Below are 18,549 nucleotides of genomic sequence, written 5' to 3'. Positions count from 1 at the left end.
TTGAAGGTGAACCTGGAAAAGTAGACATCGGTCAGATCATGAAAGGCTATAGAAGCAAGAGATAATGCATGACTCCCATACAGATGTGGACCTTGTAATATATGTTTTAATGGAAATTTTCAAGTATACAAGGAGTAGATAGAATGATGAATTCCTGTGTACTCATCACAGTTAATAGCTGTGGCCAAACTTTTCATCTGTACTTACCCCACCTTACATTTCAGTGTATGTGTCAAAAATAATGAGTTTTTAAAAATTACCACAATCTCATCATCATACCTAAACTTTTTAAATAATTTTTTAGTGTCATCAGAAATTCAGTCAGTACTCAGATTGCCAATTCTACAGTTGCTGGGTTTTTTTTGTTTTGTTTTTGTTTTTGTTTTTGTTTGAGATAGGGTCTTACTTTGTTGCCCAGAGTGGAGTGCAGGGGCACAATGATGGCTCATTGCAGCCTTGACCTCTCAGGCTCAAGCAGTCCTCCTACCTCATCCTCTCCCCCGACCACAGGTGCATGCCACCAGGCCAGGCTCATTTTTTAGTGTTTTATAGAGGTAGGGTCTCACTGTGTTGCCCAGGTTGGTCTCAAACTCCTGGCTTCAGACAATCCTGCAGCCTTCTAAAGTTCTGGAATTACCAGTATGAGCCACTATGCCTGGCCTGCAGTGTTCTTAAAACAGCAAATCAAAGAGACGGTGTGCCATAACTAATGTTTGTAATCCCAGCATTTTGGAAAGCTGAGGAGGGAGGATCCTTTGAAGCAGGGAGTTTGCGACTGCTCTGGGCAACCAAGTGAGCCCCTATCTCTATTTGGGGGGGTGGGGGGGTAACAGCAATTGGGAAATTTCAAATTTAAAAATTCTAGATTTTTGTAATTGAAGAATTGGGGGTTCTAGCATACTAGATGCATTTCTTCCTCTATAATAATAGGACCTTTGTCAAAGTTTTTGCCTAGCTGCCTTATTCATTGCTTTTCTCTGTGGGGAGCCTTGGAAGTGATTTAAACAGACATGGATCTTGGTAAGATTTGTATTATAGAAAAATAAGTAAAGGTGGTCCACCTTTCTATAAGGTGAAAAAACAAGAAAACAATAACTAGAGGTAAGCTCAGATGGATTTGATGAGTAATATGTCCACAGGAAGGCAAGGAGGATACCAGTGAGAGAATTTTGCAGTAGTCAGATATTCAGAGGAAGATACACTGAAGTAAGGTCTCTGCAGTAGGGCAGAGTTTAGAATTTTAAGAGATGAGGAACAGAATTAATAATAACATGTTGAGAGGGCACATTGAAAATAAGATATAAATATCAAATTTAAGTGATTGGTAGATAGTTAGGACGACTAGGCAAGCCATGAAATTCAGGATGAGCCACTTGGTGCTTGGGAGGGAATAACTGTTTAGTTTGGATCTTGAGTATTCACTTCAGATTAAAGTATTTTGACTGTGGTAGAGAGGAATACAACCAGTTGTTGGATCCTTACCTGAGGAAGGTTAGATATAGCTAAAAGTAAAGTGTTTTGTAATACAATGATTTTCTCTAATTATTCTACACGTAAAGTTTGAAAATTCTCGAACTAAATTAAAAAAGCGAAAGAAAGGAAAGACTACCTGTAAACATGAGAGTTCATTCAAACAACTCTCTTTTTAAGATAATTCTCAGTTCCTTCAAATGAGGGATTAGTAGAGAATTAGTGTGCTCCTGCCCACTTGGCTACAGACTTCATTTACTTTTAATAATAAGCTTGTATAATCTTAATATGTGTTAATACCTTGTCATTTGTAAGAAATATAAATACAAATGGCATTGCTGGACCTGGCATCTAGTAAGTGGTTGGTAAGTATCTGCTGGATGTTTATCTAAACCCTTTTAAAGTTTAAGAGGTAGTATTTGTTTCAGATTACAGTTTTCACCTGATACTTCTCGACAGTGTCTTCACAAATACGAAACTTAATAAATATTTATAGGATAAAGAATAATTCTGGTGATTTTAAGCACTTTATTTAAAAGGATCTTTTTTTGCTTAGTTTGAGGTGGTATCAACATCCTACAGAAGAAGAATTAAGAATTCTTGCAGGGAAACAGCAAAAAGGGAAAAGCAAAAAAGATAGGTAAGTTATATTGAGCTTGTAAAGTGTTAAATATTTAACACAATTTATATAAATATATTTTATGCTTTGAGTAAAGAAACGTACCAATTATTGTAAGTAGTTGATAAATTTGAGATCAAAACCAATGAAAATCTAATCTGTAGTAATATATAGACACAAAATAGTGATTATTTTACTCAAGAATGGTTAAGTTTATTCTTTGTTTAAATCATGAAAACAATATAGCCATCATACTAAAGAAAATGTAGTTGGGGTTGATTGGGGAGAGACTTATAACCCATGTCTTTATCCTACAACTCATTAAAGATGTCAGTTGGTTTGGGTTATTTTCCAGTTTTTGCTGCTACTGTGTATTATGACATTGGGGAAATTAACCTGCTCTTGGCCTCAGTTTCCTCATTTTAAAATTAAAAGGGATGGACAATATAACCGTGTAGGTGCCATCAGCTGTTGAATGTTCTTTTCATGTTTACAGTTTATGAAGAGAACTGCCTACTAATAAACCTCACAGAACAGACCGTAGTAGCCTCATCTGTGAGATGGAAAGAGTAAACAAAACAATGTTTTGAATAATCCTTCCAGCTTTAAAATTTTATATCTCTATTTAAATAGAATTCTTAGAGAAAGTGCATGTTAATTACCTCTCTGAATGGACCGTAGTTTTCTCAACTGGGGATCCAAGAGGACGTCTTAGGTCCCCTGTGACTCTGAAACCGTGATTGATTGACAACAAATTATTACCATGTTTCTCATATATATCATAAAAATGCTAACCTAGCCTAATACATTTATAGAAGCTAAAAAATAATTAAACATTAATGATTATTTGGCATGAAATTGGAAATTTGAAAAGACTGTCTTTTTTCATCTTACGACCATCCTTTTTCACTTATCATTACAAATATACCTGGAAGCTCATTGGAATATTAATAGTAAACCTTCCTTCTCTTTAGTCCAGTACTTAAGTTCTTTAATAAAATAGTCCTGCCTAACATTATAGTTTCCAGAGCACTTTTATACACAGTTCTACTTAATCCACAAAACAACCAAGAGTGTTAGCTAATAATTTAATTTACTCTTTATTAATGAGAAGCTATTGATCAGAGATGTTAAATGAGTTGCCCAAGTTCACATAACTAGTAAGGTTACGTACTGATAACCAGGATTTGAATCCAGGTTAGTTTTTAGTTTCTGTTTCTTTTTAACTATTCCACTTCCACCTATTTATAGCTACCATGTTCAGCATTTGTAAAATTTAATTATGTAGAAAGAGTCTCACTCTGTCACTCAGGCCAAAGTGCAGTGGCACAATTCTGGCTTATTGTGGCTTCAACCTCCTAGGCTCAAATGATCTTCCCACCTCAGCCTCCCAAGTAGCTGGGACCAGATGCATGCAACACCATACCCAGCTAGTTTTTTTAAAAAAAAAATTTGTAGACACAAGGTCTCCCAGTGTTACCCAGGCTGGTCTCCCTGAGATTAAGCAGTCCTCCCGCCTCGATCTTCCTGGCCTCTCAAAGTGTTGGAATTACAGGTGTGAGCCACTGCACCTGGCCTGAATCCTTATTATAGTGCCTTGTAATGAATAATTATGTTCTAAGTAATTTTTAATAGGTTGAACATGCCTTATAGTTACAAAAAGATACATTAACGTTGCTGTCTTGTTCCTAGTAACAAGAATTATTTTTTGGTTTATTGACATGAAATTATTTTTTCCTGAGGCTTCCCAGTTTTTTATTCAAGGATAAATGCAAAGTTGTTTTTCAGTATTGAGATTAATAGTATTAAAACTTAGTTGAAGCTGGCCATGGGGGTGTGTACCTGTAGTCCCAGCTACCCAGAGGCTGAAGCAGGAAAATTGTTTGAGCCCAGGAATTTTGAGTCCAGCCTGGGCAACTGTGTGTCTAAAGAAATACATAAAATAATAAATTGAAACCTTAGTTTATTACTTTCTATATGTTTGTCTTTAAAAATTAAATTTGGAAATCATACAGATACGCCGGAAGAATTTGTTTTCCTTCATCTGTGATTTTTAGTAAAAACTATTGCAAATTAGTCTGTCTTGTTTCTGAATTTCTCGTACACATAAATCTTAATATAATTCTTCAACTCTGATTTGCATATGGTTCCGGGTCTGTTTATATGTATGTATGTGTGTGTGTTTATACACGTCACTTCAAGGAGAAGTGCACTTTGTCTTCATTTGCATTTACTCTTGTGCCTAAAGAAAAAAGAGAGTAGGAGAAAAGGGTGTGAAATGCTAAGCTAGAAAAAAAAGTTTTGTTGCAGTAACTAATTTAGGTAATTATTTCCCTGGTAATCTGTATATTCACATGATAATTTACATTCAAATTTTATAGTACCCTTTTTAAAACTACCTTTGAGTACTTTACCTCCTTATTGATGAAATATTAGGAATTCTGCCTTTACACTGTGAAATTTAAAACTTCATTTGTAATTAGTTTGAAACAAGCACTTGGATAACAGTGTAGGTAACTTGTTTTTTGTGTCACTTGTCTGATTTTTATAGGAAATATAATGGTCACATTGAAAGTAAGCCATTAACCATTCCAAAGGATATTGACCTTCATCTAGAAACAAAATCAGTTACAGAAGTGGATACTTTAGGTAAGGGAAATCTTGGTAAAATGTTTTATAAATCTCAGTTTTATATTATGGTAGTGAAAGTACTTTCATTTTAATCATTAAGTCCATTATACAGAATAAGGAATCTTTCTAAGAACTTAGATGCTCAAATGACTTCATTTGAATTGAATTTCTTTTTTTTCCCACCTAACTTGTATTATTTTTCCTATTTTCGGAAGAGGCTAACTTACACAAGTTTATTATGCAGTTTCTGTTTATTAGATTGAGATCACAGTCAATTTTTATTATCTAGAATTCTAGACTTCCTTTTACTCTTTGTTTCAGCCTGCCCTTTTCTAATGTGGCTTGCAAAACTGCGTTTGAAATGTCTGGCCATGAGCAACCCAGGGGCTGGGGTGCCTACTTTTATGCAGTTGAAAAATCGAGTATAACTTTTTACTACTCATGAACCTAATTACTGACAGCCTACTCCTGACCAGAAGACTTACCAATAACATAAAAAATCAACACATATTTTTTGTGTTATATGTATTATATACTGTATCATAACAATAAAGTAAGCTAGAGAAAAGAAAATGTTATTAAGAAAATCATAAAGGAGAAAAAATATATTTCCTATTAAGTGGAAGTGGATCATCATAAAAGTCTTCATCACTATGATATTCACTTTCAGTAGGCTGAGGAGGAGAAGGAAGAGGAGGGGTTGGTCTTGCTGGTCAGAGGTGGCAGAGGTGCAAGAGAATCTGCATATAAGTAGATGTGCGCAGTTCAAACTGTATTGTTCAAGGGTCAACTATATTTCTATTGATTTACCCATATTTAGAGTAATTCAGTTTTATTCTCACATATATTAGAAAGGAAAATGGTTTTAGAATAATAAACTGGATTGGAAATCAGAAAAATTTACTTATTCAGGATTTACTTTCATCCATTTGTTATTTCCAAATAGGTCATTTAGTTTTCCTCCTATAAATTATAGAACTGTGGTGTCTCAATTATTGTAATTATATAATGACTACAATGATTCTAGTTTAAAATGATATTAATATGAAATTATTTGAATCCTAGAAGGAAAAGGCATCTATGGTGATATAATTTAAAACACTGGTTTTTAAACTTTGGGATGTATCAAAATCACTTGATGAGTTCTTTGAAATGGAGTCTCTACTCCCATCCTTGAAGATTCAGTAAATGTAGAGTAGGTTTTGGGAATTTGCATTTTTAAAAGTGCTCCAAGTGATTTTGATTTTTGACTAGGTTTGAGAACCACTGGTTTATGTGATAAATGAAATGCATGTTTTTTAAAAATAACTTTGATAATGTCAAATAAGGTGTCATTATGTAATTTGACCCTTCTTGGGTTAAATCATACCACCATCAAAAAATCTTAAGAGGTCTAACATCTCAAATAGGATTATTTTATGATACAAGGTGGCTTCGAAATACGTGAAAGTTTATTATTACATCTGTAAAAGTTGTATGTATATGTAAAGCATGTCCTAGAACTAAAAAATATCAGTGAAGAGCAATATAAATCACTTGTCTAATATCATTTAGGCTTTTTTTTTTTTTTTGAGACGGATGGCTGTAGTGCAGTGGCGCGATCTCGGCTCACTGCAAGCTCCACCTCCCAGGTTTATGCCATTGTCCTGCCTCAGCTCCCGAGTAGCTGGGATTACAGGTGCCCGCCACCACACCCAGCTAATTTTTTTGTATTTTTTAGTGGAGATGGGGTTTCACCATGTTAGCCAGGATGGTCTTGATCTCCTGACCTTGTGATCTGTACACCTCAGCCTCCCAAAGTGCTAGGATTACAGGCGTGAGCCACCGTGCCTGAGCCATTTAGACTTTTAAGACTGGTTATGTCTTCCTCTTTTTTCTTTTTAACTATTTTACATTCAACATTTAAAACATTTAAAGGCACTTTGACTTTTTGATTAGTAGTTGTCACATATATTTCACTACTCCTATATGTGCTTACTTGTATAAAATGTTCATAGACACGTATAAATACAATAATATATAAACGTTCTTCCTGATTTTTAGTAATTTTGACATTTTTACAAATAGTGTTTATTGAACAATTTGTCAGCTAGCTTTAGTAAGATCTTAAAATTGTTGAGTATCAGACATTGTTACAATATTTTACTTGTATTACCCCATCCTCACAATTCTGAAGTAGGTAACTGTTACCAGTTTTTCTTTTTGTTTTTTTAACTCATTAGGAAGAAGGGTTAAATAACTTGGACAGGGTTACACACTGAATGTGGTACAGCCACTCAATGAGAACTAGCCCATTTTAATGAATTTAAAAAAAAAAAACAACTGAATTTAGGGTATTGTAGCTTTAGCATGTAGTTTATGGAGTATTTGGTTTCACTTTTAGGATTTTGAGAACTAGTCACAAATGATACTCGTTTATCAACTGGTCATGTAATATCAAGAGCATTTCCAGTTAACCAAAATAGCAGGGAGATGTTCATATATGTTTGTAAGTTTTCGTAGTCATTTGTGAATGCGTGTTGTATATGTGTGTTTAGGTGAAAGTACAGGGTTTTCTGTCTTCTTTTGACTTCAATATTTTATTAAAAGGCATATATATAATTGTATTATTGATTACACAAAGAATGTAACACTTGAGTTAAATAGCCAAGAATATATATAATTTGTACTTTCATGGAATGTATATATTATTGATGTCCCAATAATTGTCATAAAAGTCTATCTTAATTTGTATTAACTATGTATTATAAGAACCTCGTAAAGAACATTAGAACTTTTGAATGTCACTTCACTGTTTGCTATGAGTGAGTTCCATGGAGGAAGTCCCTATGAGTATGGGTAGGTTTGGAGAATTAGAATGCTTATTTAAATTATTGATAATAAAACTGAAAACCTTAAATGGATTTTGGTCTGTCCTTTCCATCCACTTCCCTGACCTTCCAGATAGAAAGCTCAGTATGGGTGATTTTTTTTTTTCTTAGTAGGAGGAAAGGATTGAGGGTAAGCATCCTGTAACCATATCAGTATGTTTCAGGCTTATGTTCAGAAGCTGTAGGTCAATCACAATAGAAGACCTAAAGCAGGGCTGGGGGCAGTGGCTCATGCCTGTAATCCTACCTCTTTTGGAGGCCGAGGTGGGAGGATGGCTTGAGCCCAGGAGTTTGAGAACAGCCTGGGCAATATAGTGAAATCATGTCTGTACAAAAAATTTAAAAATTAGCCAAGTTTGATGGTGTGCATCTGTAGTCTCAGCTACTAGGAAAGTTGATGTGGGAAGATTGTTTGAGCCCCAGAAGCTGAGGCTGCAGTGAGCTATGATCACACCGCTGCACTCTCAGAAAACCTAAAGCAGTTAACCTAAAAGTTAAAGTACATTGAAGCAGATTAAGAGTGTTACAATAACTTGATGCAAATGTAAAAATCATAAAAGGATTTTGGATTATTAAAATGTTATGATCATCTTACAGAAATGGTATAAAATTTGGTTAGTTTTGATGCTACTTTTAATAGGTCTTACTGAATGTGATATTTTCAAAATACTTTTTCTATAAGAATGTTGTATCTTCAAGTGTAATTGTATTATATTTTATCACTAAAAACTGTCCAAAGCAATGCAGATCATTTTATTATGTGCCATAAGAACATCTGAATTGATGGTTATGTACGTGATTTACTTCCACATTTTTAGGAGGCCTTCTAAAAAATGATGTTGATGTTTTGGACTACACTCTGGTAGAAGTAAACCAGAATACCTATGCCAACTGAGATGCAAAGGGTGATGGAATTATATTTACTTTCAAAGAATGTTAATTTCAATGTAAACTCTTAAGAATGGAATAGTTTGTTGAAGGGGTATGGTTTTGTGGAAAATCAACAGACATTTTATAAACTTTTCTTGCAGAACAAAATAGGGTATAAGAGGTATATTTAGTTCATTATTTTTCTTGAGACAGAGTCTTGCTCTGTCACTCAGGTTGGAGTGCCGTGGCGTGAACTCAGCTCACTGCAACCTCCGCCTCCCAGGTTCAAGCTCTTCTACCTCGGCCTCCCAAGTAGCTGGGACTACAGGCGCCTGCCACAACGCCCAGCTAATTTTTGTATTCTTAGTAAAAACGGGGTTTTGCCGTGTTGGCCAGGCTAGTCTCGAACTCCTGACCTCAGGTGATCCGCCTGCCTTGGCCTCCCAAAGTGCTGGGGTCCAGCCTTGTTTATTATTTTAATCTGTAGTATTTCATAGAATTACTAGTTTACAATTAGTACAGCCAATAATTGTAACATAAAGTTTAACTCTTACTTCACAGAAGTGAACAGTATAACTAAATTGTTGTGTTCCAGACTAAGTTGTTTTCTGAAGTGAAGGTATCATAGCTAGATATTTAAAAGAAAACACTTATAATTTCTGTAAAAAATAGCTAATCAGTTAATACCAATAAATTTGCAATCATACTTTACCAACAACTTAAATTTAACTTTGGTAATCTTTTAAGGTTTATTTTAATTTGTGAGGTATTAAAATTTAGTTTTGGATGCTAACATCCTCAGTCTATTTCCTGCATTTTTAGATTCATATATTTGTAAATCTTACATTGCAAATGAACAAATAAAGTCTAGCATATTTTAATTATAAATAGGTCCTCATAAGTTATTTATGAAAATTTAAGGGAAACTTTTTTTTTTTTCCAGCATTGCATTACTTTCCAGAATACCAGTGGCTGGTGGATTTCACAGTGGCTGCTACAGTTGTATATCTAGTAACTGAAGTCTACTACAATTTTATGAAGCCTACACAGGAAATGAATATCAGCTTAGTCTGGTGCCTGCTTGTTTTGTCTTTTGCAATGTATCCTTCAAAACATCATTAATATTAATTTATTTTGCAGATAACACCATTAGACCTCATCTCTGATTTGAGAAAGATTTTATGTCATTAGATAACTTTATTGAAATCTTTTTTATGTAATTGAAAATATTTTCAAAGTAATAGAGTTAAATAATTTAAAAAGCTAAATGTAAGAAAAATGCCACTGCCCTGCTTTTCCTTTTTATCCAAGTCTAATGTCACAGAGACAACCACGTTCACCCCTTTTAGGCATTTATTTTGGGAATTCCTTCCTTGTGTTTAAATATTATGTGATAATGGTACTATTTATATATTACTGCACCTTTCTCCCTCTTCCCTTTTCTTCCCTTCTTTCATTCTCCCAAAATAGTTAGAGATAACATTTTATTAAATTTATACTCAGTTTTACCATGTTATACCTATGAAAATATTATTTACAGCCAGGCATTATAGTGTATTATTACCTTCTGTAAATAATTTTTTATTTTTGTAATTGTGGAAACTATAAACTCTTCCACAGAATTGGTAGAACCTCAGTAGTTCAGATACTTCATTTCTGTTTTCTTCCCCATAGAAATATCCTCCTGGAGCCCTCAGTTTTCTAAACTTCAGTATAACTAATATCCTGTGACTTTCTTCACTCTCTTCCAAAAATTCCCTCTACCCGTCTCTGGATCTCATGATTTCCTCTTCCTTGGTTTATTCTTTTTTTTTTTTTTTTGCAGAGCACATTCTCCTGTGGTGTCCTTAGAAAGGGTGCTAAATTTTTATTTTTAAATCTTGCTTGCCTGGAATTATCTTTATTTTTTCCCTCATACTTGATAGATAGATTGGCTCAGTAGAAAATTTTAAGAAAGAAATAGGTTTGCCTGGAGAATCTTGAAGTCTCTTGAGAAATTGGATGTCCTTTTGTTTTTCATATATACCTATCCTTCGCCTAGTACATACACCCTCTGGAAGCTTTTTCTTTTTATTCTTCTGTTTTCTGACGTTTTATCATTGATAGTGCTAAGTTCTAGATTTACCCTTTAAATCTGAAAACTCATGTCTTTTACTACTATTTTTGTTTTCTTATTTTTATTAAAATTAAATGTGTTCCCCGCTTTTTTTTTATTTCCATCTCTCCAGCGGCAACTTCTTCTAGCTCTTCTCTGTTTGATGCTTACTTTTATATTTCCATGTACTTCCAAGGCTATTCTTTGATTTTAGTTTTAAGCTTAACTGTTGCCATTTCACTTTGGAAATAAGGATTAAGCATATATCTTTGGGCTGCCAGTTAACCACTGATCATTTTCTATTCATCTTCCACATATAGTAATGTCATGTTTATGCCGTGATCATGTAAACACCACTCACAGATGAATAGTTAGTTGCCTTAATGTATTCAGAAATATCAAGTAATATGTCAGTTTCATCTTGAGTAGAGTTCCTCCTGGAGCCCTCAGATAAGCCCCAGTCTAGATTGGTTGACCTTCCCACCTGATGTGCACCTATTCCCCTGGTATCACTCATTATCATCTTCTTGGAGATTCTCTTTGCATCTCCCTCAAATTGGAGTTCTTTTTAAAGATATTCTGTGTCTACCTCCGACTTGATTTACTTTCTGATTTTGGTGGAGCATATTCTTCAGTATCATCTTCAAAAAGGTTGCATGGATACTACATTTTTTGTGACCTTGCTCTTTTGAAAATATTTTAAATTTTCCCTAAAAATTAATTTTTCCTTTGGCTGAGAATGTAATTCCATGCTGAAAATTATTCCCTTGATAATTTTGAAAGCATTATGTTTTTGTCTTTAAAGTTCCATTCTTACTCTTAAGAACTGAGCTGCGAATCCAATTTCTGATTTATTTTCTTTTTCTTTTGAGACAGGGTCTCACTGTGTTGCCTAGGTTGGAGTACAGTGGTGCAATCACATCTCTCTTTATTTTTTGCAGCTTGCCCAAGCTGGTGTCAACTCCTGGCCTCAAGGCTTCTTCTGCCTTGGCCTTCCAGAGTGCTGAGATTACAGGTGTGATCTATTGCGCCCAGGAATCTGATTTTTTTATAAGTTCTGTTTTTTTCCTCTGTGTTATCATTACCATCATTTTTTAGCTAGCCACCTGGTGTGCTAAAATTTTATGATGATATGCCATATTTAGGGTCTGTTTTCATCCCATGTTGGGACTTTACCAGTCTGTGAACTCATGTTCTTGAGTTCTAGAAAATTGTTTTGAATTATTTTATTCGTGTCTACAGCCATACCACCCTAGACACACCCACTCTCATCCGAATTATTTTATTGGTGATTTTTCTCTTCTTTATTTTCTCTCTTTCTGGAATGCTTATTATTCAGATATTTAATCTCCTAGACTGGTTTCCCAAGAATGTCATCCTCTTTCTTGCATGTATATGTTTATGTTTATATTTTTATATTATTTGTTTTTCTGGGACATGTTCTTAACTTTCTTTTTATTGAGTTGATTATTTTGAATTTCTGCTATAATTTTTAATTTTCACAACCTCTTTTTCTTCTGTTCCACTACCCCCTTTGATGGAATTCTGCTCGTTTCATGGTTACATTATCTTCCTGTGTCTGTTTAAGATATTAATGATAGATTTTGTTAAGGTTTTTTTCTTTTGTCTGCCTAGTATCTTTTTACTCTGAGTTGCTTTTGTTTGGTTGCTGTCTTTCACATTGAAGGCTCTTAGAGATCTCTAGTGACTGATGTTTGCCTGTCCGTAATTAAGTGTGAGACACTAAAAAACTGAATGGAAGCTCTGAGCACATGGTGAGGTAAGTTGCTGAATCATCTAGATAGGCCAGAGATTATCTTTTTACCCTCTCGGAAGCATAAATCTCCATACTTGCTTCAGATGTGGGCAGATTGAACTGGTTACTTTTAAAAAGTACTGATTTCATTAGTACTTATTTTTAATACCTCCTATTATTACCGCCCCCCCTCCCCCTGCCGCCACCACCATACACACATTCAGTAACCAGCACTTTCACCCTAGCGTAGAGAAGTATTTGTCATCTAACCAAGTTCCTTATCCTTTTGGGGAGTCTGGCAGTAAAAAGGCAAATTTCTTCTTGGCTGTCAGATTGAGCTGCTTCTTTCTGTTGAGTCTGCTTTCTAGTTTCCACAATTTTTTTGCTTTTTCTCTTACTTTATTCATGTTCCTTAAAACCAGATTCCTTTACCATCATTTTGGTGGGATTTAGGAAGAGATAAAAAGTAACTGATTTGCTTAATCTGTCTTAAAGACTGGTTTTTTTTTTTGTTTTTTAGAGACATGGTCTTGCTCTGTTGCCCAGTCTGTAGTGCAGTGGTGTGATCATAGTTCACTGCAGCCTCTAACTCCTGAGCTCAAATGTTTCTCCCACCCCAGCCCTCCGAGTGACTGAGAGTACAGGCACGTGCCATCACAATTGGCTAGGTCTGGGAAGTCTTAATAACTGCAGTACAGACTTTTAATCTTCCTGTTTTATCCATTCATCAACCCTGTGTTTGAAGGTACCTCGTATCTCCAGTACTTTTCCCAGGTTCCTGATGAACGAATTGGCTTTCTTTTTACTGAGTTCTTCCCCTTGCAGATCAAGTATAGCAGAGAAAGCTGAAACCTAATTGCTTTTCTCTATCCACTTAACATCTTCCAAAATTTTGTTGATTTCTTATTTATTTACTTACTAATTTTTGTCTCTTTTTCTATTCTCTATTCTTGAGGTTTTTGACTTTTTTATGTGCCTTGCTGAGTTAGATTGTGATAATGAGCAGAGGAAATGCATGTCTTACATCTTAATATTTAACCGGAGACGGTAGCACTATCTTTTACACTTGTTAAGTGGATACCATTTAAAATATGTGACATAATTTGACAGTTCATCACTAGCGTACTACCCTTCTGTTGCCTCTTTTGGATTGATTTAGGTATAATTTAGACTAGAAGAGCCAGAAAAAAGTCTTAAGAGTCAATATCCACAAAGTATGTAGTATACTGGGTAGAAATACTAATCATGTGTGTCAGTTGAGAAACATCCTTAGATATCCAGTGTTGCAGTAAATCTAAGAGCAGTTTTTAAATTCAAGCTCATAAAATATTCCTGTTTAATTCTGTGGTATTAAATACGTGAAAATAACAATCAGAATAAAGACCTATCCCTAGACATCAAGTCATATAAAACACATCAAAAATATTTTCCCATGATAATTAGCACGAGCTGATTATATGTCATGTTACTTTTTTTGTACTTCAGTGAGTTCTCATGTTTTCCAAAATACTGCCCTTTGTTGTTTTTTTCCCCAGAGACAAGGTCTCACTCTATCGCCCAAGCTGTGGTGCAGTTGCACAGTCCTAACTCACCGTATCCTTGAGCTCCTGGGCTCAAGTAATCCTCCTGCCTCAGCCTCCAAAGTAGCTAGGACTACAGTTGCACCCAGCTAATTTTTGATTTTTATAGAGATGGGATCTCACTATGTTATCCAGGCTAGTCTTAAACTCCTGGCCTCAAGCCATCCTCCTGCCTCAGCCTCCCAAAACACTGGAATTACAGGTATGAGTCTCTGTTCCCTGCCAGTATTGCTTATTATTGAATATTCTTTTCTTCACTTTCTTCATGGCTAACACATATGTGGGAACGCATATACTTGATTTGCAGTTTTATTTTAATGTGATTGAGCCCTTGATATATACCTACCAGATAAATTAGAAAAATATGCTTTTTAATAGCTATTCATATTGTTTATGTGAGTAAATTTTATGTTGCATTTTACTCTCTAACGCCTAATAATGCGGGAGCAAAGGTCCCACACAGCCTTTAGCACTGAACTGACTTTGCTTCGTTTTAAGTAATGCATTTGTGAAAGGCATCAAACAGTAACATCTCTGCAGGAATCCTGTAGCTGGCTGTCTCCCTATCCCAGAGAGGACAGAAAGTGCTGAAGAGCTTACAGACCAGGCTACTTTCTGCCAGCTTTGATACTCCACAAAGAGGGTGGGGAAGAAGGCAGTAAAATTGTGTGTATGCTTGGGTATGTGATTTTTTTGTTGTTGTTCAAACCTGTAGCATGTGATGAAGTTATCTACCACCTTTAAAGGCATATAGGAGACCAGAATTAAATTCCAGATATCCAGATTAACGCCAGAGAGAAATAAGTTTACAGCCTATCTTTTATCTTTAGATAGGCTGGAATATAGCTGAAGTAACCCCTGTCTGGCTTCTCTTTGTTTTCTTATTGTATGTGCCTGCTTATTAGTCAAACACATGTCTCTATTGATTACATAGGACAATAGCTTTGCTTAATTCCATAGTCATACATACCTCAGTTAATTCAGAAATTCTCTGCAGTTGTTACTGATGAAATGTTCTTTGTTAAAATGGTCCCCAAATTAAATGGTCCCCAAAATTAAAATGATCCCCAAATTAGACATATACAACTTTAAAAATCAGTTCACTTTAAGGAAGAAAATTATTTAATTTCCATGATTTTTTTTTCTTTCCCCCAATCACTTATATGTGACATAAATAGGACAGCAAATTATGCTTTCTACAGAATCTTAAAAGTTCTAAAAGCACAGGAATGACTTTTTAAAATTTGACACTAAAACCTTGAACCCTGAAACCTAGAACTGAGTCTTCTCTTGTCATCAGCTCTGCTTTCTGCTTCACCTGAGGTGTTCAGGCATCTCAGCCATCAGAGCTGCTTTGAATCTCACTCCTAAAGCCAAACTAATTCTCAGCTCTACTCTACTTTCTTTCTCATTTGTAATTCTAACCATTTTCTCTGACCAAGTCTGTGTGTTCCCCTTCTATTTATGCCAAGTTATATGTTATGGGGAAGGAAAAAGGTAAAGAAACCCTTGCAATGAGGATGGAGTATTTCTAGTAAATGTCTTTCCTGTATGATGGCCCATGAAGTCTTAGAGTCACTGTAGAAATGTGTACTGATTTTATGGATATGAAGCATATCATTTTCACTTATGAAAAAATGAAAAGTAAAAAGGTAAAAATGTGGCTTGCAAAGCCAGAGGTCCTTCGGTGGAAGTAAAACTTTAAAGAATGAAAATATTCTACAATGTATAGATTTTTTTTCCCCAAGAACTTTTCTTAGAAATAAGCTGTAGCACAGAGAGTAATACTGAGTCAATTATGTGAATTTGAGTGAGAAGAAAGCTATTCTACAAAGAGTGATAAAGCTTCTCAGTAGTCCTATTATATTTGGTTAAAGGCCTGGATCATTAGTCACATTTCCACAGTGCTTGTATTTTACAATGTGGAGGTTTAAGGTACAAAACCCTATTATGTATGTTTTCATGGCTATGTTAAAATTTTAATTTTCTTTCGTTTCCAGGCATACAAATTTTATGCAAAGCTAAAAACTGTGACTAGTTCAAGTTAAAATAAATTCTAAAGTTTTCTGGTTTAATATTCAGTTCTGTATGTAGATTTGTATATTAAAGGTCTACAGATGTTGCATTTATTTGCTGTGGGAAATAGACAACTACAACAAACTAGTACAACTTAGTCACCATTTCTAAATTCCTTCAAAAGCTCTAAGCTACTGTATTCTTTTATTTACAAAAGTGTTCTGCTTTAGATTAATAAGGAAAAACAAAACATTTAATCCTGAAGTAAACTGTAAGATTTCAGTTCTAGTGAGAAAAAGAATGAAACTCAGAGTTATTGAATCTGAGCCAAGGTACTTGTTTTATGTTGAAAACTTGTATATGGCATGTTATATCAAAGCCTGTTTGTTGTATGAACATGGAGATTTTTTTGTGACATTAATGCTGTCATATTACTCACATTTCAAGACAAAAACCTAGAATTAAATAGGAGTTTGGGGTAATAAGACATTATTTCTATTTATTAATTTATAATTGAGTCTGACTTTGCTCTTTTAGCTGCAAAGTGATTTTTTTTTTTCTGAAGCTAAAAGATAGTTGTCTTTTGTATTTTAAGTAAAGGTTGTATATTATGTTTTCAGAAATTTTTGGCTATTATTTCTCTTCACAGTCTGGTTAGGTTGAGGCTGGCTCTAAGCTTTTTTTGTGGAATGGCATTTTAAACATGCACGATACTTTTTTGCGTATATCTAAGGGAATTTTAGGTTCTTTTTCTCTATAATTAAAGTAATGGAACCTGCATATCTAAGAAAGGATGAAAAATATTTTAGTTTAAAATTATTTTTGTTAAAAAAATTTTTTTAACATTGGAAGATACGATCATATTATTTTTAAGACTTTTTTTACTTAATAGGTCATTAGGATTAATGTACTTAGTTTTCAGTGTATATGTGTAATAAGTTCTTGGTATAGTTTGTAGGTTTCTTTGCAATGTAGAATGTGAAGTATAATGTATTTTGAGTATTTTAGTTGCCTTTTCTTATGGAAAAACAAAGGTGGAAGATTTAATTATTTGAATAGAAAAAAATTAGGGATTTTATTTGGTAGCAATGGTCAGAAAAACAGTAGAATCTTTTTCACAGAACAGAAAAACTCAGTTTGCATAAAATTCACTTAGTTGAGTGGAAATATGTTCCGTTTTGAAGAGATAATTATAAATTTGTGAAAGTTTTTTGAGAAATCTCTGTATTTATTCTTTGGGATACTATTTATCATATTTGTGTAGTAGCAACAAAATATTTCTTCCTGGAATATGGGTCTATTTCTTTTCTTCTCAAAAGAGCATTGATAAAATATCTTTGAACAATCTCGGGATGTTGGCGTATAGACAGTGTTTTCTTAATTTGAGAATTGGGCCTTTAAAGCAGCTTATAAACTAAGTTGAAACATAATGGTACTTTTTGTTTGTTTGTTTGAGATAGTCTCGCTCCGTCGTTTTTTTTTTTGAGACAGAGTCTGGCTCTGTCACCCAGGCTACATATAGTGAGTGCAGTGGCCCGATCTCACCGATCTCAGCTCACTGCAAGCTCCTCCTCTCGGGTTTACGCCATTCTCCTGCCTAAGCCTCCCGAGTAGCTGGGACTACAGGTGCCCGCCACCTCGTCCGGCTAGTTTTTTTTTTTTGTATTTTTTAGTAGAGACGGGGTTTCACCCTGTTAGCCAGGATGGTCTCGATCTCCTGACCTTGTGATCCACCCGTCTCGGCCTCCCAAATTGAGCCACCGCACCCGGCCTGAAGTCGTGATCTTGGCATATTGCAGCCTCAGCCTCCTGGGTTCGAGTGAGTCTTGTGCCTCAGCCTCCTGAGTAGCTGGGACTATAGGCCACCACACCTGGCTAATTTTTTGTATTTTTGGTAGAGACGGTGTTTCACCACATTGCCCAGGCTGGTCATGAATTTCTGAGCTCAGGCAATTTGCTCACCTCGACCTCCCAAGGTGCTAGGATTACAGGTGTGAGCTACCGGACCCAGCCCATAATAGTACTTTTATAAGTATATGTTATTTAAGTTGTTATTCTAAATCTGAGAGAAATTTGCCATTTTAGACCTAAAAATTGAAACTTTTTATCATTTGGAAGCTTATCTTCAGCTTGAAGGTAAACCTCCTGAGGAAATTGTACTACCTGTCCTTGACTTTGCTTTCCTATTACAGTTTAGTGTCTTTATTTCTTGATTTGTTGAAATGTTTTGGTGGCGCTTTCTGCTAAAGCATGCGTGTGGTAGCTATTTTTAGACTTTGCAGTTTTGAAAGTTAATTTTATACTTATTCTGTTGTTGGCATTTGGTTGGTTATAGAATTCTAGGTTATCCGTATTTTTCTTCATAATTTTGAAGGCATTGCTCCATTGTCCTCAGCCTTGAAAAATGCTATTAAGAATTACTTATGGTGGGCCGGGCGCGGTGGCTCAAGCCTGTAATCCCCGCACTTTGGGAGGCCGAGACGGGCGGATCACATGGTCAGGAGATCGAGACCATCCTGGCTAACAGGGTGAAACCCCGTCTCTATTTAAAAAATACGAAAAACTAGCCGGGTGAGGTGGCGGGCGCCTGTAGTCCCAGCTACTCGGGAGGCTGAGGCAGGAGAATGGCGTAAACCCGGGAG

At 35.1% G+C, this 18,549-nt stretch overlaps 1 protein-coding gene across 3 annotated transcripts in view; it reads left to right on the top strand.

Moving 5' to 3' along the window:
• Positions 1 to 18,549, top strand: part of TMEM161B (transmembrane protein 161B) — a 73,662-nt gene that overhangs the window by 38,593 nt on the left and 16,520 nt on the right. For all 3 annotated transcript variants that reach the window (XM_011944244.1, XM_011944245.1, XM_011944243.1), the window contains 3 exons: positions 2,027 to 2,110; positions 4,641 to 4,738; positions 9,404 to 9,560. In XM_011944244.1, coding sequence (XP_011799634.1) covers positions 2,027 to 2,110; positions 4,641 to 4,738; positions 9,404 to 9,560 — 339 coding nt within the window. The remainder of the gene's footprint in view (positions 1 to 2,026; positions 2,111 to 4,640; positions 4,739 to 9,403; positions 9,561 to 18,549) is intronic.

The sequence above is a fragment of the Colobus angolensis genome, unplaced genomic scaffold (assembly GCF_000951035.1).
Source record: "Colobus angolensis palliatus isolate OR3802 unplaced genomic scaffold, Cang.pa_1.0 Scaffold23, whole genome shotgun sequence".
Taxonomy (NCBI): domain Eukaryota; kingdom Metazoa; phylum Chordata; class Mammalia; order Primates; family Cercopithecidae; genus Colobus; species Colobus angolensis.
Note: the sequence above shows the minus strand (reverse complement) of the source record. Positions and strands in the feature narration are given on the sequence as shown.